Source organism: Tiliqua scincoides, chromosome 5 (genome assembly GCF_035046505.1).
Source record: "Tiliqua scincoides isolate rTilSci1 chromosome 5, rTilSci1.hap2, whole genome shotgun sequence".
In the NCBI taxonomy this organism is placed as follows: Eukaryota; Metazoa; Chordata; class Lepidosauria; order Squamata; family Scincidae; genus Tiliqua; species Tiliqua scincoides.
Window position 1 is genome coordinate 83,574,724 of NC_089825.1, and position 22,861 is coordinate 83,597,584.

A 22,861-nucleotide genomic window follows, 5' to 3' on the forward strand; every position below is an offset into this window, starting at 1 on the left:
ACAATTCTAAAACCAACAAATGTATGCAGGGTCTAAGGACAACAGTCTTATCCTTTTTAAAAACACTTTGCTGTCAGGGTGCCCCAAGGCTTGCCTCTCCCCCCCCCCCCACATTTCTTTTGCTGTTCCTTTCATTCCTCTGCAAGCTGGAGGCCAAGCAACGCCAGGTAAGAATCCCTGTTGACTCACTTCCTCAAATAAAGGTGTGCTCTATAAACACAGGTAAAAGCCTTGTTTGAGGTCTTCTAGAATCCTTTGTTGAGGGTTTGTGGGGGGGGGGAAGGGAGAGAGGAATAGCCTCCTCCTTTTGAGGTTTCTTTTAGTCCAAGCCTTGCCATGGGAAGGTCAGGCCCTGCCTTCCTAAATGTGGAAATTTGGGGGCAAAGATGTTTTTGGGTGAAGAAAATTCTTTGAAGATGGGGCTGACTACTATATTACCAATCATTTTTACACTTTCTAGCATTACAAGTCATTTCAACACCTGGGACAAGCTTCCAATTCTCTGCCTCCTGTTTACTGAAGTTTTTATTCTGTGTATTATGTGCAAATGCTCTAGACTGCCTGTTGCCGAACCTGTCAGGACAGTGTACAGTAAGATGGGAATAAGCAAACAAATACAATATATAAAACCACAGTTAGCGTCATCTGGTCCACCATATGGCAACATATTGAGGGCTGACCATGGGTGCATGCAACTCCTGTTTCACATAATCTGCGCTGGTCACCAAGATGCTTCTGGCCTCAGTTCAATGTATTGGTTTTGATCAACAAAGCTCTAAGTCAGTGGTTCTCAAACTGGTGGGTCGTGACCCACCAGTTCATGTAACACTTCCCCTGTCCCTTTAAGGGGTGGGGGAAGAGGAGAGGTAAGGAAACAATCCCCAGGATCCCTTCCCTAAGGGGGAGGTGAAGGGCGAGTGCTTTCACTTGGACTCCGCAGGGCTTCCCGAGGCTTGGAATCTTGAAAGAGAGCAATTGCATAGCACTTCCTGTTTGCAGAAGGTGCGTTACAACCTCTCCATTTCAAGATTCCAAGCCTCAGGGAGTCCTTGCATCCTCCTGCAGCCTCCAGCAGCCCTCACTGAGCCCAAGTAAGTGAAAGCACCCCCCCCTTCGCCCCTTTACAGATGCGATCCTGGGTATCGATTCCCTGCCCTTGCCCCTCCCCCACAAAGACTTACTGAGGGAGTAAAGCTCCCTCAAAGTTTGAGAACCAGTGCTCTAAGAGTGGTTTAGGACTGAGATTCTGGTGGGATAGTTTCTGTAGCTGTACTCACATTGCATTTACTGCTCAGAGGATAGAGTTTGCTTCACAACAACAAGGATCTAATAGCCAGTTTGCATTGCCCTTTATTTTTTAGACTTTTACTAGGTTAAACAAAGCGTCTGTTTAAAGTCTTATCCACGACCACCAAAAGCAAGTCTAAGCAGAAGGGCGTCATACTTTGTTTCCGAAGAAGCTTGTGTGCATCCGTGAGTCTGCAGGGTGACATGGTTTCAGGCTAGTGGGGCAACTACCAAGAGTGTCTCTCAGTATGCTCTTGGGAGATCCAGTATGGTGTGCAAGCAATATAATTCAGAGAGCGTTGTCAGCAAATCTGAGAAGCACATGTTGAGCATGGAGCTGAACCAGCAGCTACACCACCATGTCAGATCCTAAGTAGTGTCTGTGTTTGTGTATGTGTATCTGCCAGCTCTGCCATATGCCCAGATGGTGGCTCATTGTGCCATCAGGCTTGTTGCCATGTGTGTGTGTGATTTTGCTGCTCACTGTGTGCCCAGTTAGCACATTCTTTGCCGTTCTTATTGCATCCTGTTCCACAACTCTATTTGGGTGTTTGAGGTTTTGTTTTCTGCTGTAGCATGTAGCTTGGCACACTTTTCTTGAATCTTGTGAGCAAAGCTGGCCAATCCATGAGGCCGGCTGAGGCAGTCACCCCAGGGAGCAGTTGCCAGCAGATCTCCATCCATCCATTTTAAGTCATGTCAGGCCACCACTGCCTCCACACTTTCTCTTCTGCTCTTTCCCCTTCCCTTTCCAATCCAGGGAATGGAAGCAACAGAGACAGGCACAGAACCAGGTAAAGGGGCCCAGTATTTGGCACACCCTGTCAGGTGCCAGAAGGTCTTGGCTTGCCCTGCTTGGGAGGCTCTCTGTTCTGCAGGCATCTTATTCACTTCTGCTCTCAGTTTCTTGTGCAATGAGCAACCCAAAAGAATTGACTTTTGTTTGGAGGAGGGGGGTGTTGATGTGTGAATTTTACTATGAAGGCTTTTGCCTGAAGAGAAGGTGCTTGGAATTGAGTGCTGAAGAATGTACCATCTCCACAACTGCCTCTTGGTCTGTCTATATAGCAGAACCCATCTATTTTTTCAACATCTGGGCTGACAATAATTCTGGTGGATTGAGACCTGGGGATAGAGAAGTTGAGACTAGGAGAACTCTTTGTTGTTTTGGTGCGTATTTGTTGGAGACGGGGTTGGTTCTGCCTTTATTACTTTTTCCCCTTGCTCCCCCCCTTCCTGTACTTTCCTCTAAATATATATATCTGAGTGTAAATGTGTAGCAAGTCCATGAAACTGTATGCCACAACAAATGTGATACACTACCACAGACTTAGCACGGCTCCTCACTATGGAATACTTTATCTAGGGTGTGTGTGTGTGTGTGTGTGTGTGTGTGATAGATGTGCCAACCCATTTCTTATGGGTTGGCATGTGTGTGTGAGAGAGAGAGACCATGGTTATGTGTCAGCTTAGGTTAGTTGTACATGCACGCACCTATGTCAGCATTTCCCAAACATACTGTGGTCACAGTGTCCTTTCACTATGGCCTCTTCTTCCTTGCTGTCCCAGGCACCACCATTTTGGATTGCGGCACCCGCCACAGCACCTTTGGACGCTGCGCCGCACAGTTTGGGGACCACTGACTTATGGAATGAGAGTTGTCATATGTTTGGTCTGCAGATGTAATTAGGAGAGCGTTAGAGCAGTTCAGATGATCATGTGTCAGCTGCTATACAATCAGGAATGTGGGCATGCATATTTCAGCCCTTCCTGGCATACTGTTATGCTTTCTATAATTACATGGGATGATTGTTTATATCAAGTAGAATGGTGTGTGTGTGTGGGGGGGGGTTTGCAAGATGTGCCCTGTTGTATTGTGTGATAGATGGGGACAAAGGTACCATCTTTTTTCCCCTCTCGATATATTGGGCAGATGCATCTTCCATGTACGATCAGGGTGTATTGGGGGTCGTTCATATTTGTAGCCACATTTTTGCCAAAGCATCAGCATGAGGGTTATCTGTATCTGTATCCATAAAACATACATACATACAAATACACACTCCTAGAAGAAGCACACTTACAGCCCAAGCCTATGCAGGTCTACTCAGAAGTAAGTCCCAGTGTGTTCAGTGGGACTTACTCCCAGGAAAGTGTGCATAGGTTTGTAGCCCTAGTTATGCTGATAGTGCGGGCTTAGAGGAGACATGCACATCTGATAACAATGCACATCCATTGACCATAGTCCCTTTTGGATGTTACTGTAAGGCATGGACACTGTCCACACATGCAGCACATCTAGGAGAGCACTAGAAAACTGCACTACACTGCCCAGCTTTGCTGTCCCTGGGGACAGCAATTGTCTGAAGAGGCAAATGTTGTGCCCAGGAAGATTCTTTCCCTTTGATGTCAAATGCTTTCAGTAGTGGCTGAACAGGGTTCATGTCTCTGTGGAGTAGATTTTTCTGCTATGGATGGATTTCAGTTTGAATCTAAGGCTGCAGTCCTAACCACACTTGGTTGAGCCTAAGGTTCACAGAATCCTTATGTTACTGACTCCCAAATAGACAAATCTAGGATCAGGTTTTTTAAAAAATTATATGAAAGGGGTTTATATATCATATGATATTTTCTGTGTCTGAAATCCATGAGAGCTGGGGATTATCTTTTGCTCCTCAGCAAGGGGAATTCTTTTATGAATATGTGTTTGTATTTTCGTATGCTTTGAGGCGTGTTCCTTTGATCTGTCTGTGCCTGCCTATATATTGTGTGAGCTGTATTCCTTTTGTAAACCCATGAGTGTTGTGTCATGAGACATTTGATGTTGCCAAATTTTATAGCTGTATGGGATAGGCATACTGAATATATTTGGGAAGGGAGTGGCAGAGTCACCTATCTAGGTTTCTGACCAATTCATTTTCTTACAAATTTTTATTTAAGAAATTAAGATTACGAACAGGTCACCGTTTTAACCAAGCCAGTAACAAATCCGAAACACAGTTCATATGATCTTTTCAAGCTCCAGAAGGTGCTCATATGAAATCCTGTTCTCCATAAACATTATTTTGACATTTAGCTTTCTTTACGCCGTTTGTTCATATTTCCCATAATTTCCTCAGTCACTCTGCTCTGTTCAAATGCTTTCATGTTTTTCCCAGTATTTGCAAAAGGAGGTGAATTAAAAGCAAACTTGACACTTGTATGTTTCCAGAAAAACATGATGCAATATTCCCTAAACCCAAGGAAGCAATGGACACTATCCTATCACTGTTGTTGTTTCAAGCAGGCTGGGGATGGAAATTTGTGAAAGGTCTGTGCGACTGAGCAGGCTGGTGTTAGGATTTCTAAGGGATGGCTTTATGGAGATATGGACATTTTTAGTGTATTCTGCTTTGAGGAACTGCAGATATAATTGCAGATTGGATTCGGAAAGATAAAATAAAAATTTTTAGAGGCACGACCGCAGGAAATTCTCCTGTGCAACTCCCATGAATTTCAATGGCACTTGCACAAGAGAACATTTTGGGTGCAGTCCACAAAAGCAATCCCACACATGGAGAAAGCCCTGTAGGGCACCAGATACTAGTTTCCCCTGTTCCTGCCTTGGTACATACATGTGGGCAGCCAGTGAACCAGGCCATTGCAGAGAATAGGAGCCCTGTGTGCCTTCTGTGTGGCTATTTAGTTCTCCTCACTCTGCTCGGTCAAGGATGTGAGTTCAAGGGATGAGGGAATGGCTGGATGGGGGATATCGAAGGCGCATGCAAGATTATCACTCTGGTAGCAGCCTGGTGCCACTTTCACCCCAGTGGAAGAAGCGAACCAGGGCCCTGCTGCATCCTAGGGAGATTCCACCAGAGATGGTTGCTTTGGCTGTGAAGGTCTCTATTGGGCCCATACAATTGGTGTTTGAGGCATGGGGTGTAGCTGACGCTAAGCAGGTTCTGATCAGGTCATTGGATCTAGGTGGGAGGCTGCTTGTGAACCCTCATGTGCATCTTCTTGAGTTCCACCATGGCAGAAAGGAAAGGATATAACAGTAATGATAAATTCAGATAAAGGTCAGCTTCACCTCCCATAGCACTTGGAACAAAAGTGCCACTTTTGCACAGTTATTGCTCTTAAGAATATCACTTTGTATGCACACCATGTGTGCATATACTGGGGTCGACTGTGGTTTGTGTGAGTTATCATTCCATTGTGTTATGACACCATGTGCAGTGTGCGTCGACTTTTGTGCATTTAGGGTATGAGTGAGTCTGTAGGCAGACCCTGTGTTATCTTTAGGCATTTCTGACTGAGAGAGATAATAGGCCCAGCCCAACTCTTTCCCCCAGTGGCTCCCCTTGACTCCTCCCCCGCCATGACCCTCTCTCCCCTCTTGCTTGTCCATTGTCGAGTGCAAGTGCACCATGGCTCTCTCTGGCCCCACAATGGTTGCCTTTGTGCCGCTTGCAGCCTGCATCCTTTGTCAAGTGCCCTTTTTAATGCCTCCCTGCCCCTCCTCCAGGCAGCTCTGCTGATTACCTCCACCTCCCTCACCACGGTCTAGTCCTGGCTGGTCTGTTGGGTGTGAGTCAGGGGAGGTCACTTCCCTACTGTGTGTGTGTGCTGCAGTTAAGAATCTGGTGGAGAAAAGGGAAACTTTTTTCTCCGTTTCTCATAATCGGAGAATTTGGGGGTCATCTGACACAGCTGCTGGCAGTCTGTTCAGGACCGACAAAAGGAAGTCCTTCTCAGCACAGTGCACCATTATCTTATGAAATTCACTGCCTCCAGCTTACATGATGGGAGCTAGCTTGGGTGACTGTAATTAGAGCCATGCATTGAGGATATATGTCTGTCCGTGTCCCTTATAGACGAGATTCTACTCGGTAACTGCTTTGTTTCACTCGCACAATAAAGTTGTTTACCATCTGCTCTGGTTTCTTGTTTCCTGAATTTTGTGCTTTTGGTAACAACCCCGTATTCCTGTGCGGTGTGGACAAATAAGAAGTTGCTTCTGCTAAGGATTTTCTAGCCAATTCCTTGTTTCCAGGAGGCCCCAAACTACGTAGTTAGTGGGAATCCCAGAAGCTACATATTGTCCTGTTTGAGTGCTGGTTTAGTGGGATACTTTAAAAGTAGTGCTGGTTTTAACCTATTGAATAGAAAGTCGCACATGCCTCTGGAGCGTATTTTTTTGTTTTGTTTTTCTTCAGAGTACTTTCTTAACCAGAAGTGACTGACCTATTCTGACTCTTTGTGTTCTCCACTCACTCCCCATCATGCATTAGTAAGGTATAGGCTTTAAACATTTCAAAATCATTTTTGAGCTGTGTTGTCAGACTTTTATCAAGAAGTGTGGGTAGTTCTCATTTAACTGCAGGTCTGCCATCTGCTCTGGGAGGAAGCCTTGGAAAGAATGATATGGAATCAGACTTTAGTGGTGAGAGAAAGACACTTGGTACATTTTCAGGTGTCTGTTTCTTTACTGTATTAGTTTATGCCTGTTTCTTTTTAGAAAGATTGTGATGCTAAATGGGTAGAGTTACAAATCCAAGGCCTACAGGATCTGCAAGAGATTTCTTCCACTTATGGTATCCTGAAAAAAAACAGGGAGAAAAGGCTGACACTGAAAACATGATTGTGTGCGAACATGTTGGCAATTCCCTGAGTTCTGCAGTGTGTGTGTGTGAGAGAGAGAGAGAAAATTGTGAAAATGCTTAATAGCATCATTTCCCCCCCCCCCCAAAAAAATTCGGTTGCCTAAGGGAGGAGTCAGAGTGTGTTGGGAGTGTCCCCTTTTTCTTCCCATCTTTCAGAGAGAGATTCCAGCAGCACTGACCCCCCCCCTTGCAGCTTTCCCCAAAGAATACGACCTCTGTTTGCTATCTTGGGTGGGAGGTGGGCACCCTGGGCTCTGGCCCAGAAAGGGCATGTCGGAGAGCAGTTAATTTGCGCCTCTGTGGGTATAATTGGGCAACCCGACAGCCGTCCCATTGGCAAGGGGAACAGTTGCTCATTGTTCTAGCTACTGGCTTTCTCTTTTGTCTTTGCCCTGGGCGTTGGGAGCAATCCATTGTGGACTGTACATTCCCTGTTCTGATGCCTAGGTCTGCTTGTGAGGTGCTGGAGTGACTTTTTCTTGAACAGCAGCTGCCCCATTTGGATGAATGCAGTTCTAGGGATAGGGAGCAAATTGGGGCCCAACCCCAAGCCCTCTTTAAACCATCTTGAAATGAATTATGTCAAACTTTCTACAGAGAACTGAAATGAACTGAAACTTCATCAGAAGTGGTGGGGCTTCTGGTGAAATGGCGATTGTTTTTTGGAAGAGATGGAAGTTAGCAGGAATGAGAATGCCTTCTTCATAAGGCTCTGTGAGGACTAATTCTGCAATCCCATGCACACTTACCTGTGGTATGTCCCATTGACTATCTACTCAGAAGTGAGTAGATGTGCATAGGATTGGGCTGTAAGGCTGTCCCGTACAGTGACAATGTGCTGATGAGAGGCACATTCTTCTCACACACTTACACCTATTTTCCTCCCAAGGATGATGCACTGCACTGGAAGTACATAATGATTTGTGGTGCCTTTAGAACAAAATTACTTTAATTTTAAACAGAAAACATAGTATAAAAAAAAACCCCTGGAAACCTACAATATCAAGAAGTGCTTTGCAATTAAATTTGGCATTTACATTTGCAATTAAATTAAAAGATCAGACTACATGGCAAAAAGGGGGACATTGTAAGAGAAATGGCTTAATATATGCATGTACATACATGCACGTGCACTCAAATGAGAATCATGTTTAGCACTTGAGAGTGCTTCCGAAAGAGAAGCCTTAGGCTGATGAAAGGCATAAAACAACTAAGCCTAATTTAATCAGTAGTGTGGAATGCTGGTGGATGGACATCACTTTTGGGGAATAGGATGCAAAGCAATTTGATGTCACACGTTCGCTGCCCTTCCAAATGCAGCAAGTGCATGTTTGTGCCGCTTCCACCTCTCTTCAGAATGTGACATCTGTCTTCACCCTAGGATCCCGGCAGCCATGACTGGAGGCAGGAAAGCCCAAGTCTGGATGAAAAGAGAACTCTGAAAGCTTAGCTCTTGAACCTGCTAACCTGTCTTCTCTCTGCTGTCACTTTCTCGACTCAACTCTCCTGTTCCAAAACTAATGAGAACCTGGCTCCCAAATGCCCACTTCTGCTAAACCTGGAACATTCTATTGGTCTTGCACATCCAAGAGCGAGATGTCCTGCTTTGACTCTCCTTCCAGACTTAAAAAGAGGTCCCCGCTCCCTTTTGTGGATAGCCATTCAGCAAGATCCAGTGAACTTTTTCACTTCAGATTAGAGAAGCGGGTATTTGAATGCTCCTTCACCTCAAACAAATCCATCTCCTTGCACGTACAAAACGAATATGCTACAAGTGATTCTGTCTAGCCTTTTCCCTGACTAGGCTGTCTGCAGAGACTCTTTCATGGAGCAGCATTCTAAAATCATTATGCATATACTCTTGCAGCCTGAAGTGATTGAGCTCAGGAAAAGCCTTTCCATTTCATTCTGGCCCTCATTAGTATCCATTTTGGCTTCCAGCCTAGACTAGTTCAACAGGACAGTCCTTTTCCAGACTTAAGAACACGACCAAGGAATCCTGGTTACGCTCGCTGTAGTTAAGAACTTTCTCTTTTTTAACTAATAGTTTGAGCCAAGTTTCAGTTCTAGGGATCAGCTGTAGAATTTCTGAAGAAATAGAGAGAATTGCCTCTGAGCATTTGCAGAGTACATTTCCCTTATCACTGCTTTACCCACAGCCAATGTCCTACACAGCTGGGATTGTAGCTAAGGAGCTTTCAGTTCAAACATTTATTTTTCACATATTTATACTGCCCTTCCTCCGAGGAGCTCAGAGTGGTGTACATAGTTCCTCCCCTCCTTTTGTCCCTACAACAACCCTAGGAGGTAGGTGAGGCTGAGAGAGAATGAGTGACCCACAGTCACCCAGAAAGCTTCATGGCTGAACATGAAGCCATTTTCTCTGGCTCTTCTTCCCCATCCCAAATTAAGCACCGACACCATCCTACCAGGCCCAACTGGCCTTCCGGGAATTAGGAACAGAATTGAGTTCTTGGGACACATAGCCACCCGCCTGCTGCCTTTCTGCTTGGGTAGACGCGCTGCTGTGTCTCCCTTGTAGTTGGCTTTGGGCCACGCCTGTGTGTGTGTGTGTGTGTGTGTTGGTGGGAGATCAGCCTAGTGAGGCCTTGTGTTTTGTGCCATCAGGGTGGGGATGTCATGGGCTGTGAGGGAGTTGGTGCAAAGTCCTCAGGGTGCATTCCCCAGCTGTGAGCCTCTTCCTGAGCGGAGGCCCCACTGAACGAAACCCCTTTCATGTCTAATCTCCTGGCATGCGCCAGTCCTTTTGTTTGGCGGGCCACATCCTGGCTCCTTTCCCTGCAAATTCTGTGTGAGTGTGTGAGCGAGTGTGTGTACGTTTTTGCTGAAGAAGGGGGAGCTAATCAAACCCATCCTTGGGGGACTGGCCTGGAGGCCTTTCCCATCTGAAGGCCTGTTCACCCTGCGCGGGGCCAGGCCTTTTAATATCCTGTCTGACTGGTTTACTCCGGACTCTGGCTTGAAGAAAAACATCGGCAGACATCCTACAGGAAAGGGGCCGTGGGTGTGCAGCCAAGCGCCTTAACCTTTTCATGCCTAGGGGAGCGGAAAACACATCACACATGTGCGAGCTGCGTATTTTTCTTTTTTTGCCCATGTTTTGCTGCAGTGCACACGTCAGTCTAGCAAGTCTCCACATTCACATGAACACAATTTCTCCTTTTGTGTTTGTGTTAGCTAGAACCCATCCCCTTTTGAAAACCATAGCCACCCCCCCCCCCCAGCATCTTGGTTCCCACTTCTCCCTTGCTCCTAGTTTCTAGGTCAGTTCCCCCCTTCCCCCAAGCTGGGCTAATAAGGCCTGCCCTGGCTACTTTTTTTACTCCTGCAGGTCTGGAGACTCACACAGTCTCCAGAACTAGGGGTTGTGGGAACTGTGGCTTCTGAACCAGATTATGCCATAGCATGGGCTTCAGTAGTAAACGTGTGCGTGTGGGGGGTGTGTGGAATTAATGTGTTACATGAGGCTGGATTACAGCCCTAGAGTGTTTGAGAATAGTTCCCCTTTGATCCCACCTTTCGTCTGGGTAGGATGTTCTTGAAAATGTACTTAGATGTCCATTCTTTGTGTTAACAAATGTACACAAGGGTTTCCAGTGCACATAAATTAAAATGACACACACACACACACACACACACACACACACACACACACACACACACACAGGTTTCCAGTGCACATAAATTAAAATCACACACACACACACACACACACACACACACACACACACAGGTGACTGCCGTTAGACTACACACTCTTCCCCCAGTTTACTAAAGTACCTTTTCATCCTCCCCAGGAAAGAGTTCTGTGTCATTCTGAAAACTTCCATGTTGTTTACCGACACAGTTTGATTCAAAAAAATTATATTCGTGCTTTTAACTGGTTGGAATCCTTTCCTTATCTAGTGCTGTTACCGTTAGAATCCTGGCCGTACAGCCCTATTGCTGTACTATAGTTTGTGAAGAGCTCACTTCATTTTATGAAATTGAAATGGCTCCCAGCCTTCCAGGCTCCTAGTCACATCCTAGTTTAACCAACCTGGACTTGCTTCTTTCTGCACCTAAGGATAGGAGTCCAGGTTCCCAGACCCTTATCCTCTGGGGAACAGCCATAAAATGTTTTTTGAAGACCTTTTTTCAACCTACAACACATGCCGATACATACACGGTACCAGTATTTTGTGGAGGAGATAAACCCAAGAAAGGCCGCTCAGTATCTTATGTCAGTGCTCAGTATTTTTTTACTTTTTATATACAGCAAACATGAAACTTGACATCCACAAAAAATAGCAAATAATTCCAAAATATAAGAGGTTGCATGTTACTTATACTCAGTAACTTTTGAAAACAAAGTGTGTCAGGATTCAACCCTCCCCATCCTTTTGGACCTAGAAGACTGGGTTCTTAGTAGTGAGGGGAGGTGTTCAAAGTTGGAGTTGCTTTTACATATTATGTCCTCCTATGTCTGCACTATCTTATCGCCTCTATCCACCCACCCAAAAGCATCCCCCGCCCCTCCTGCAGCTGGAAATCCAACCACATCAGCCACTGCTGTCGTGCTGACTACCTTTTTCCCTCTTTCCCTCTCTCCCCCCCCCCCCCGGTAGTTGAGCTGCAGCGCAAGCATGTAATGCTCCTGGGATTGGTTGCGTCTGGCTCAATCTCATGTCTTATTTTTCTGGCCTGAAAATGTCAACTCACATATTGCAGCAGTGCCATCTTACCCTGGCAGAGGGCATGCTGGAGGTGGCTTCCAAAGCTTTCAGGTCTTTGGGCTTACTGATTTTGGGGTTGTTATTCCCTGTTGGGCTGTTGTCACACACACACACACACACACCAGTGTTCTTATAGAAGTCATCTTAAAGATGTTCTGGTTACCAAGACCTGCCTGGCCAAAATACAGGTTGCAGAAAAGCCACTCCTCCAGGATGCAGTGCCAGGATGGCTTGCGCTCAGAAAAAGAATGGTGTTGCCAGTAGGCCACCTGATATTTGCATTGGGATCTGCCATTGATCAGAGACCATGTATGTTCTGCAGGCAAAAAATATACTCCTTCAATTTCAAGTTCAGCCAGGAACCCCATATTCAATGCAAAGAATAGCTTTGCTTAACAGACAACATTTTCTTCACCGTACAGTAGTGCCTGAACATTTCTCTGGAGGATTTTTTTTAGCACAGGTTTTACTACAACAAGATAACACAGTAGGTGAGGTGCCACAAAGTTAGTCTAAGTAAACAAGCATCTCAGAAGCATATACCCATCCCTCTTGACTGATGACCTGATTCTAAGAAACATGGAACCAGTTCACACCTGTGCATGTTTGCCACTGGATGATTTGTATATGTGAATCAAATGCCGTTCTCCTCACGGCATCCACCTCAAATGCAGTGCTGTTTGATGGATCCAGTTCAGACATTCAGCTGCAAGCCATCAAGCGTAGTGCAATCAAGTGATACGTGTATACCAGACCTGGAAGAGACTCAGTAAACTGAATTGGTCAAGCACCTTCCTTGCACAGAGAATTAGACAAGCTCATAATCTTATCGCATCTTTTTTTTGTACTTTTGACTTATTTTCTCTCTCTTTCTCTTTTGCTGCAGCCATTGAAACACAGAGCACCAGTTCAGAAGAGATTGTTCCCAGCCCACCTTCTCCACCTCCACTGCCCCGAATCTACAAACCCTGTTTTGTGTGCCAGGATAAGTCGTCTGGCTACCACTATGGTGTCAGTGCCTGTGAAGGATGCAAGGTGAGAATGGGCATGGAGGAGTCCAGCACTGCAGAGAAGTTACGGGTGACATGGATTTGTTTGGGGGTTCAAATTCCCTGTTTGCAGTCTCATTTTTAGTTATTGCAGTAGAACCAAGGCAGCTGGGAAAGAGGTACAGTGGCTGTGGAACCTGGGAGAGGTGATGTGATGCCATGGGGACAACAAATGATGGAACACAGCTTCACTCTTCCTTCTGTTACCAACGTTGTGCGGTGCCTTTGATTTCCAGGTTGGCCTTATTTCTAGGCCCACATCGCTCCACAAAGTCCTTTTTCCTTGTTTCTTGCATCTGTTTCCGGATGTTGGAGCCGTCTTATCCATTGATCAGCTGGCTGCCTTTCGTTTGGGTTTTGCATTAGTTCTATGGGCATAAAGGAAGGGGGGAACAGGTGCCAAACTTTTAGCTCTTCTACTCCCACCAGGAATTCATGCTGCCACTTGTCTTGCCTCATCCCACCCATGGATGGCTCTGGTTTTGTTCAAGGGGAAGGATAGCTGGGGAGGGCACAAGGGAGTGGGCTAGTGTCCCTTCACCAGAGCACGTTCACTCTTCCTGTGTGATTATTTATTCCTTCTCTTTTCATCTGATTATATCCTTCCCTCCTGCTTGCAAACATTTCTATTTACTCCTCTGTCCTATATCTAAGTAGGGTATGTTTTTGTAGTTTTGTTCACATACACGCCACTACTTGTGCCAGGTTGACCAGCATGACCTCAAAGGTCAGGTTGGCACAGATCAGCCTGGGCAAGCAAGCGCTGTGCTATGTGCCTGATCCCCACCAGCAAATCTCCTTCCCTCTGGCTCATTAACACAAGGCCTTTTGTGCCTTTGGTTGCCTAAAATAAAAGCCTTTCTCCTTCCCCATCAGGAGTCCCTTAATCTCATTACAGGGACGTGGCAGTGTTGTCCTTGCTCTCCTGTGCCATTCAGCAGCCTGGGCTCTGCTGTGGCCACCCAGAACCCCCGAGCCTCCACTTTTGCAAACTGTAGTTCTGCCTAAGCAATCGTAAAGTAGCCTTTTGGGAGGTTTAAAATAGAGAGCTGATGCTGATTTGTTCTCAGAGAACATAAAAAAGTTTTTAAAGGTAAATAAAGAATATAAAGTCTCTTTTTAAAAAGCAGGACTGTATGCATTCTATACAACTGTGGGCTTTCAATTTCACCCAGAAGAGAGCAATCGGGAGAATCTCAGCTTTCAGTTCTTAAAAATATTTCTAGCCCTTGTGCTGCATTAAACAAAAAGTTTTCCTTCTTTCTTTTTGTCATTTGTTTTCTTTGCTAAAAGGTTTGAAAAAGCTGACATTTTAAGCAGCAAAGACATTTAATCTGCAGAATTCTGAGCACAAAATCCTAAGTGGTGGGAGACCCAACTCTGTGTGTCACCACATATCAGCCCTTCAGTTCCACAGAAGTTAAGGGTAGACAGAACAGGCCCATGTGTGTGAGTGCATGCATCTTGCAAAGACTCACATGCCCTCCTTTGCAGTTGTACCCCAAAACTGCAACTGTAGTAAAGATGACATCTGTGTTGCAGAACTATACTGGTTTAACTGCTGTGGCTACTACCAAAGAGGCCTTGGGAAACGAAGGTTGTGTGATGGTGGAGGGCTAGGTTAAAGGCCCCAGGAGGCTGCGCCCCCTGACTCTCAGAAAGAGCACCATCCATCAGCAAGAAAAGGAGCAGCTGTGGGGAACGTGCTTTCTCCCTCCCTCCCAGCAACAACACTGTGCCATTTGCCCTGGACTTCAGAACTGAGGGGAAATACCCTCTGGCCAATTCCATTGACCAAGGGGCTAGGAGCTGCTGTTCTTGTATTTGTTTGTAAGTCACCTTGGGCATCATTTGGATTGAAAGGTGGGGCATAATGTGAATATAAATAATAGACGAATTCTCTGGTGGTAGTATCCTCACCTACCATATAGGGATGATTATCCCAACCTATCTTGCAGGGTCATTTTATTGGAAAATGTAAGTGAAGGGCTTTGATTCCTCTGACAGCACTATATATATGCTAAGGATTGTTCTGATTGATCCCCCACAATATCCTTGATTCTCAAGATCTCATGACAACTTACCTATTATTTAAACACATTTGCATTCGGTTATATAAGCCAAATCTTCATGAGAATGTTGGGAACCAGGGCCACTGTTTTGGTGGTGAGAGAAGGAGCATCTTACAGATTTGAAAGGTGCTAAGAAGCCAGAACCCAACTTACTTCTTCCTCACATGTCTCAAAACCCGCCCCTACCTTCCTGCTCCTCCCTCTCAGACTTACTTACAAAACCCAGGCAATGCTGTGCCACAATCACCTCTTAACATTTTATATTGCCCTTCAGTGTACTGAAAGTATTTCACATAAATTTTCTCAATAATCCTTACAACAACCTAGTAAGGTAGGCCTGTTTTATTATCCCTATCTATTTTAAGAGAGAGAGGCTCGCCTGAAGCCAGACAGTGAGCTTATAGCTAAGGTGGGATTTGAACTGGTGACCACACTCACTCTTCACCAGTACACTACATCTGCTCTTGGACAGCAGTCTCACTGCAGCAAAGTTGCAAACTACTACATGTGGATCGGAGCCAGTGAGCCAAACTGCATCTTGTGACGGAGGAGAGAGTTGTCTTCACTCACACCGTTTCTCCTCTCTTTTCTCCCCACTCTTCAGGGTTTCTTCCGCCGCAGCATCCAGAAAAACATGGTATATACCTGTCACCGAGACAAGAACTGCATCATCAACAAAGTGACACGAAACCGGTGTCAGTACTGCCGTCTGCAGAAGTGCTTTGAAGTTGGCATGTCCAAGGAGTGTGAGTGAAGGGCAGGAGGGGGTGGGTGGATGGGGAAGTTTCTGGCTTCCAGCGTTGTGTTGCAGAATTGGGCTGTTTCTTAGCAAATTCCAGATGTCACTTCAAGTTCAGAGCTCCCTGGAGTCAGGGTTTACCATAAATCTCCATTAATCCATGAAGGCCACTGGCTGGTCTTTTTGGTTACATCACAAATTTTATCTGTCTAGCCCAGTAAAAATTTTCCTCCTCAATTATGTCACTTCCAGTCATGACATCACTTCTGGTGGGTCCTGACAGATTCTCATTCTAAAAAGTGGGTCCCAGTGCTAAATGTGTGAGAACCACTGGTCTAGCCTATTTGTTAAAGCAAAAATGAGAATCATGAAGCATTTCCAATTGGTGATTCAAACCAGAGTGCCACAGATAATCCCCTGTGGTGGAAAGGTCAAAAGGGTTAGGGCTCCAGTGGCCCAGGAAAGGGAGATGACCTGATGGACAGAAGGAGAAACTCATTCAGGTTGGAAAGTGAGCAAAGAGGGACCATTTGTAGGTTTTCTTATGCAGGTGGAGCAGAATGGGCAGATGAGAGAGCCAGCAGAAAGCTGTTTTTAGAAAAGATTTCTAGTCTTCAGAATCACTGAGGCACATTTTAAAGTCTGCAGTCCTGTCTGAAAAAGAGTTAGCAAAGAGAATGTCCTTCACTGGGCCCTGCTGTGGTTTCATGTGATAGTCATTACTTCCTGCCAGTATTACCACCTTCTTCCCTCTTGCCCCACGCCTTTTTTTTTGGGGGGGGGGGTTGGGGGGGATGTAGCTTGTGCACAGAATCGAATTGACCAAGTATAATTTTAGAGATCACCTTTTTGCTTCAATATGTAGGTTTTGTGTCAATATTTAACTCTTGCTTAAGACATTTGGGACTGGGTTGATATTTTCTCTTCAGTCAGTTCTTGAAGGAATTGTGTTGCAGATGGGGGTGTTCAACCTATTCTGCCAAACTGTGGCAAATGAGATTCCCTTCCTCTTCCACCACCCCCCAAAAGCTGCCATTGACACACAGGGATTTTTCCAGTTTTCATCCAAAAGAGATGGTGTGTGGGGTTCACCCCTCCCCTTTGTGCTTATTTTGAGGGTGTTTCCTCGGCAACCGGTGATTGATGATGTCAGAGATAAATGACGCAGACAGGGCCCTCCTGGCGTCTGCAATGCCTAGTTGTCATGGCTCCCGACTGTAACGGGGTGGGAGGGAGGGAACCCCACTTCGCCATGACAACTCCAAGGGTTAGATTAATAAACCCTTGGGTTGGGAAAGCGGCAGATTGATCCAGTGGAGAGGGAGGGGTGGATGGGTAGCTGATCTGGCATGGGCCAGATCCTGTCCTGTTTTTTCTCTACATCTTTTCTCAGAGGTAAGGAGAAATAGGCTGGCATGGAAATGGGGAGGGGAAAGAAGGGAGAAGCTAGCCTGGCCTGAGTGGTAATATAGAAAGGACCCAGGTGTCCTACTTGGAGAGCCCATCTGTCTGCCCTAGAGATGCTGTGGAGAGAGGAAGTGGAATTGGCAGAGGGAAGCTGACTTTGCCACCCAAATACTAACAAGCAAATACTGGATGAGTCAGGTTGTGCAAGGTGAGTGGGACGAAGGTCACTTAATAATCAAAGACTTGTGAGGTTTGTTTGAGGAAACTGGGAAACCCACATAAGATAGAGCTAACTGCCCCTTTTGCCAGAGGTTGGTGGGGACATTTCAAGTGTAGATCAAGTTGAAAGGTAAGGGTAGAGGTAAATCAGAACATTTTGGCTACCTTTTCCAAGCCTGCTTTTAAGATGTCACCCCGCAACATTTCCAAATCCCTCTCGCACCCACTTCTCTTGGCGCCTTTCGTTTCTCCTTATGCCAGCTGCTTTTCTTCCCCCAGCCTCCTGTGTGATGATGGATGCAGTGTCCCCCCCCCCAACTGCCTGTCTGGACTGCGCTTTATTGAATTTGCCAAGCAGACATGACTGATTTCCGAATTATCCCCCTTTCCCCCTCCCCCACCTCCTTCCCTCAGGCAGGGCAGTGAAATGTACCAGCCCACCACAAGTGAAGAGCGCATCTGGCAGCACTGATGCCTCATGACTTGGGTGGCTTTTAAAAATTCATTTTAGAAAATAGAACCTAAAAAGGACCCTCACAGTCCCAAGGGGAAGCCACCTTACTTCTTCCAGGAAGCCCTTTTGTGACTTCCATGCAAAGACACACATCAAGAGAGATAAAATCCACATATAAGGCTTTCTGCAATCTCAATAAATCCCATGCACATAGAGGCAGTGCGCACAAACCTGACATTCACTAGTCTGCATTCTTTCATCTTTTTGTGGCCTATGGGCCTTAATATTGTAATTTTTTGTCAGTCTTGTTTTGGGTTGGTTAGCCAAGTACGTTCAAGTTAATTCAGGGGCTGTTGTGTATATTTCTTCTGCATATTTACATTTCTAGCTTATCCCACTTGTAAGGACTCTGGCAAGTCCTTTTTTTTTTTTTAATTAAGGTAAGATATATACAAAATTCAATTTCAAATGAGTTAGCATTCATACATCACAATGTATGTTCAAACCAGGCTTCTTTGTTACCCCCATGCACCCACTCCACACTGATAAGGTTTTGCAGTGCTCCCCGAAGATGTTTTGACAGTGGTTAGTTTCTAGTGGGAGGGAGTTCCACAGTTCAAGGATTGCCCCTGTGCTGGACATTGCTAGGTTAATGGTTAACTAGCCTGCTCAAGAGGGCATCTTGCAGTAGTTCTTAGAAAAATTTTAGAAGAGGAAGAAGTGAGAACTAATGTCTGCAGGTGGAATATTGCTGATGGGCTAGCCCAGGTTTTGAGGGCCATTGGTTCTTCCTGCTCTGGGAAGGGTTACGCTCCCTCTGAAGGAAAAAGTTTGTAGTCTAGATATTCTCTGGAAATCTGCTTTGCTGCTGGATTCTCCTGGTTGGCAGGAGTGACTAGAGGTGCCTTTCACCAGTGTAGGCTAGTTGCGGCTGTTTCTCTCTCATAGTGTCTGCTTGCATGTTCCTTGGTATTAAAGGCTGCCACTAACATAGATGAGATGTTGCGTGTCACAGCATGACACCCAATAAAATGACCCAGTGGACAGATTTTCTTTGTATGTAGGCTCTGACTAATCACCATGTGTGGGGTTGGGAAGGAATTTGATTGGCTAACAATGCAGAGAGGGTGGTCTTCCCCTGCATCATATAGTTAGGTTTACCTTGCTTGAGACTTGTGGAATTCTTTGCTCTTCCTGTAAGATGCAAACTTTCTGATTCTGGTGCACTCTGGTCTTGATTTATGAAAAGATTCACAGGGGCTAATAACTAAGCTGCCCTGCCTTTGAGGTTGAGCTAGTTGCCATGTTGCTCCTCCTCCAGTTCAGTAGCAAGACGAGTAGCAAGCAAGTGGCAAGATGAGGCCACCTGCTCAGATGCTTTGGGTGTGCTTCCAGCCCCTGCAGTGTGCACATAAAGAACCACTGTAGTTCTTGCCCTCCCCCCTTCAGTTCCTGGAAGTCCGCACTATCTAGGAGGATCAGCTACTTCACTGAGGGAGGATCTGCACCAGCCATGAATTCTTGAGGTTGGATTTCTGGTTCTTGAGCAGGGAGAGAAGCACTTTCTTTCCCTTATCCTAGTTGAGTGCCACATAAGCAGATTGGTGTGCCTGCAATGCAAAATAACGCAGTTATTATTTTGCCCTGAGTTTTGGTGGTTCTTGCTCAGAGAGACTCTTCAGCTGTCTTAATTTGCTTCTTCAACAAAGCTTAGAAATAACGTTTCATATTTTGCAAGTCGCTACCATTCAAATACTAGGGACCTGGCAAAAAAATTTGCCTGGGATTTTTCCAGCTCTGTCTTCTTTACCTGAACATTTTCTTTCCTCTCCATTCCTGCTACCACTAGCTCCTTCTGTCCTTTGATTTTCCCCAACCTACCTTTCTCATTGGGCCTTCCTTTTCTTAGTTCTCTGCTTCCTCCCCCTCTCAGGCTTTTGTTTCTCAGTTCTCTGCTCTCTTTCTTCAGCCACTTTTAGTGTTCTTGTCTCAGAGCATCTGTACCCACCGGGTCGTCTTCCTGCTCAGCGTTCAAGAGATCATAAGAACGTAAGCCCTGTTGGATCAGGCCAAAGGCCCATGTAGTCCAACTTCCTGTACCTCACAGTGGCCCACCAGATGCCTCAGGGAGCACACAGGACAACAAGAGACCTGCGTCCTGTTGCCACTGCCTTGCATCTGGCATTCTGAGGTAGCCTACTTCTAAAACCAGGAGACAGTGCATACTTATCATGGCTTGTAATCTGTGGTGGACTTTTCCTCCAGGAATTTCCGCCAATCCCCTTTTAAAGGCATTTACGCCAGATGCAAGGAATTGCACAGTCTAATTTCATGCTGGGTAAAGAATTATTTTCTTTTATCTGTTCTAACTCTCCCAACATTCAATTTTAGTGGATGTCCCCTGGTTCTGGTGTTGTGTGAGAGGGAAAAGAACATCCCTCTATCCGTCCCCTGCATAATTTTGTATGTCTCAATCATGTCCCCTCTCAGGCACCTTTTTTTCTAGACTGAAGAGCCCCAAACGCTGTAACCTTTCCTCATAAGGAAGGTGCCCCAGCCCAGTAATCATTTTGGTTGCTCTTTCCTGCACCGTTTATATTTCCTTTTAAAAATATATTTTATATTTATGCACCTTAGCTACCAGTGGTGTAGCTAATAGGGTGCAGGGGGTAGCGGTTGCACCGGGCATCAAGCTTTAGGGGGGCAACAAGCTGAGCTTGACAGTAGTGACCAAAATTGTGAAAATCTTGGTATTTATGAATAATACTGTCATGTTATATATCATTGGAAAGGTAATTTAATGCTGAATGCAAGGAAGCAAACCGCATTGGAATATCTGTATTCTATCAAAAGTTATAGCCAGTTAACCAGAACATGAAAACACAATTGCCTTATGGAACAAAAAATGAATTTTCTTAACTCAAAACTGACCTATGAGACTGATTGTTCTGAGAGCCAAAGACATGTTATTGTGTTAGTGACATGTTGCAATGATGTTATCATGATACAACATGAAACCAATCAAGTGTTAATATGAGTCAGCTCACATTTCATGTAACATAATACAGTTGCCCCTACTAACTGGGTAAAAAGGCACTTTTTCAAGTGGTGACCCTCTTATACTTAGCAGGGGGTGAATAACCATCCCTCTTCACCCAGCACGGTGTCTTGAACCAATCAGGGGCACACTCTTTATTTACTTAATTAAATTTGATTTTGTCTGGGGGGGCTACAAATCTTTTTTGACCCCCAGGTAGCAGATAGATGCCTTAGCTATGCCATTGACTGGGGGGAGGTAGCAGAGCAAGTGGGTGGTGAGCTGCTGGGGGGAGGAGGTGGGTTCCTCCCAATTTTCACTTTTAAAAAGCCAAGGCGTGACGTCACTTCCGGTTGTGACATCATTTCTGGGGCAACATTTTGAGCTTGGCCTCAGACTACATGATCATTAGCTATGCCACTGATTTCCACTATATCTTTTTGGGAATGTGGTGTCCAAAACTGGACGCAATACTCCAAGAGTGATTTTACCGTCGATTTATACAATGGCATTATAAAATTGGCCGTTTTATTCTCAGTATGTTTCCTAATGATCCCAAGCATGAATTTAGCCTTTTTCACCACCGCCACACATTGGGTCAACACTTTCATCGAGCTGTCCACCAGCACCCCAAGATCTCTCTCCTGGTCTGTCACAGATAGCTCAGTCCCATTAGCCTATATATGAAGTTTTGATTTTTTGCCCCAATGTGCATAACTTTACTTACATTGAAACGCACCTGCCATTTTGCTGCCCATTCTCCCAGTTTGGAGAGATCCTTCTGGAGCTTTTCACAATCCCTTCTGGTCTTCACCACTTGGAAAAGTTTAGTGTTGTCTGCAAACTTGGCCACCTTACTGCTTAACCCTGTCTCCAGGTCATTTATGAACAGGATGAAAAGCACCAGTTCTTGGGGCATTCCGCTTTTCACCTCTCTCCATTGTGAAAAGTGCCCATTGACACCCACTCTCTGCTTTCTGGTCCTCAACCAGCCCCTAATCCAGGAGAGTACCTGTCCTCTAATTCCCTGACTGTGGAGTTTCCTCAGCAGCCTTTGGTGAGGAAACTCACCACAGGTTCTCCTTCATCCATATGCCTGTTTGCCTTTTCAAAGAATTCTAAAAGGTTTGTGAGGCAAGACTTACCCTTACAGAAAGCCATGCTGATTCTCTCTCAGCAAGGCCTGTTCGTCTATGTGTTTTAAGATTTTATCTTTGATGAGGCATTCCACCATCTTACCCGGTATAGATGTTAGGCTGACCGGCCTATAGTTTCCCGGGTCCCCCCTCTTTCCCTTTTTAAACATCGGCGTGACATTTGCTATCCTCCAATCTCCTAGCACCGTGGCCGTTTTGAGGGACAAGTTGCATATTTTAGTCAAGAGATCAGCAACTTCATTCTTCAATTCCTTAATAACTCTTGGGTGGATGCCCAAGTGGGCCCAGTGACTTACTGATCTCTAATTTGTCAACTAGGTTTGAAAGTCTTCTCTTTTAACCTCTATGAACTTTCCTGCTACCTAGAACTCTCACCTATGTTCTGGGCTTCTAGTAAAAACCCCTTTTGTCCCTAGTTGCTTGTTGGACTTTTTCTGGTTAAGCCAGCGGTTCGCTTCCCTTGCAGAAGCAGCACTATTTGTGGCTATTCTGTGGCTGACTTATTCACACTGGGCAGCGACAATTTTTGCAGGTGCTGTGTGACATCATAGCAGCCATGCCCATGGCTGGAGCATAGAGATAGTAAAGCGTGAAACACAGCATGAACTTCTGGTAAGAAATGCAAGTTGCCATTAGCTGCTGTTCTTAATGGGCACAGAGTGGTGTTGCTTTATCCCAGCGGTTCCCAAACTGTTGGTCCGTGGCCCACCAGTGGGTCACAACCCAATTTTTTGGTGGGTCACAAAACTGACAAGGCAGATTAGGTTATGTGCATTAAGGATTAAACAGCCTGCTACTTGAGGTGAACACTGCTGCCCAATTACTGTTATAGTCACAGAGGCTTGAGCAGCTGGTAAAGTGAAACTTTTTTTAGGTGCATCCTGATGACGAAAGGTTTGGAAACCACTGCTTTATCCTTTGGCACCTGTACAGTCAAATCCAAAATGCTTCGTATTTGGACAAGTCGAAAACCCAGTTTGGTTTTATGCTAGAAGTATCAGAACGGACTGCATTAGTGCATCAGTCAAGCTAAGAAGAAAGGAGAGGGGCTTGCAG

General features: G+C 45.5%; 2 protein-coding genes across 3 annotated transcripts in view; one reads left to right on the plus strand and one right to left on the minus strand.

Annotated features, from left to right (window-relative positions):
* The window catches only part of RARA (retinoic acid receptor alpha), a 161,281-nt gene that overhangs the window by 125,905 nt on the left and 12,515 nt on the right, over positions 1 to 22,861 (plus strand). For both annotated transcript variants that reach the window (XM_066627267.1, XM_066627268.1), the window contains 2 exons: positions 12,558 to 12,706; positions 15,397 to 15,538. In XM_066627267.1, coding sequence (XP_066483364.1) covers positions 12,558 to 12,706; positions 15,397 to 15,538 — 291 coding nt within the window. The remainder of the gene's footprint in view (positions 1 to 12,557; positions 12,707 to 15,396; positions 15,539 to 22,861) is intronic.
* GJD3 (gap junction protein delta 3) overlaps positions 18,029 to 22,861 on the minus strand; it is a 44,019-nt gene continuing 39,186 nt past the window's right edge. The window contains exon 4 of the transcript XR_010794493.1: positions 18,029 to 19,221. The gene's annotated coding sequence lies outside the window, so the exon portion shown is untranslated. The remainder of the gene's footprint in view (positions 19,222 to 22,861) is intronic.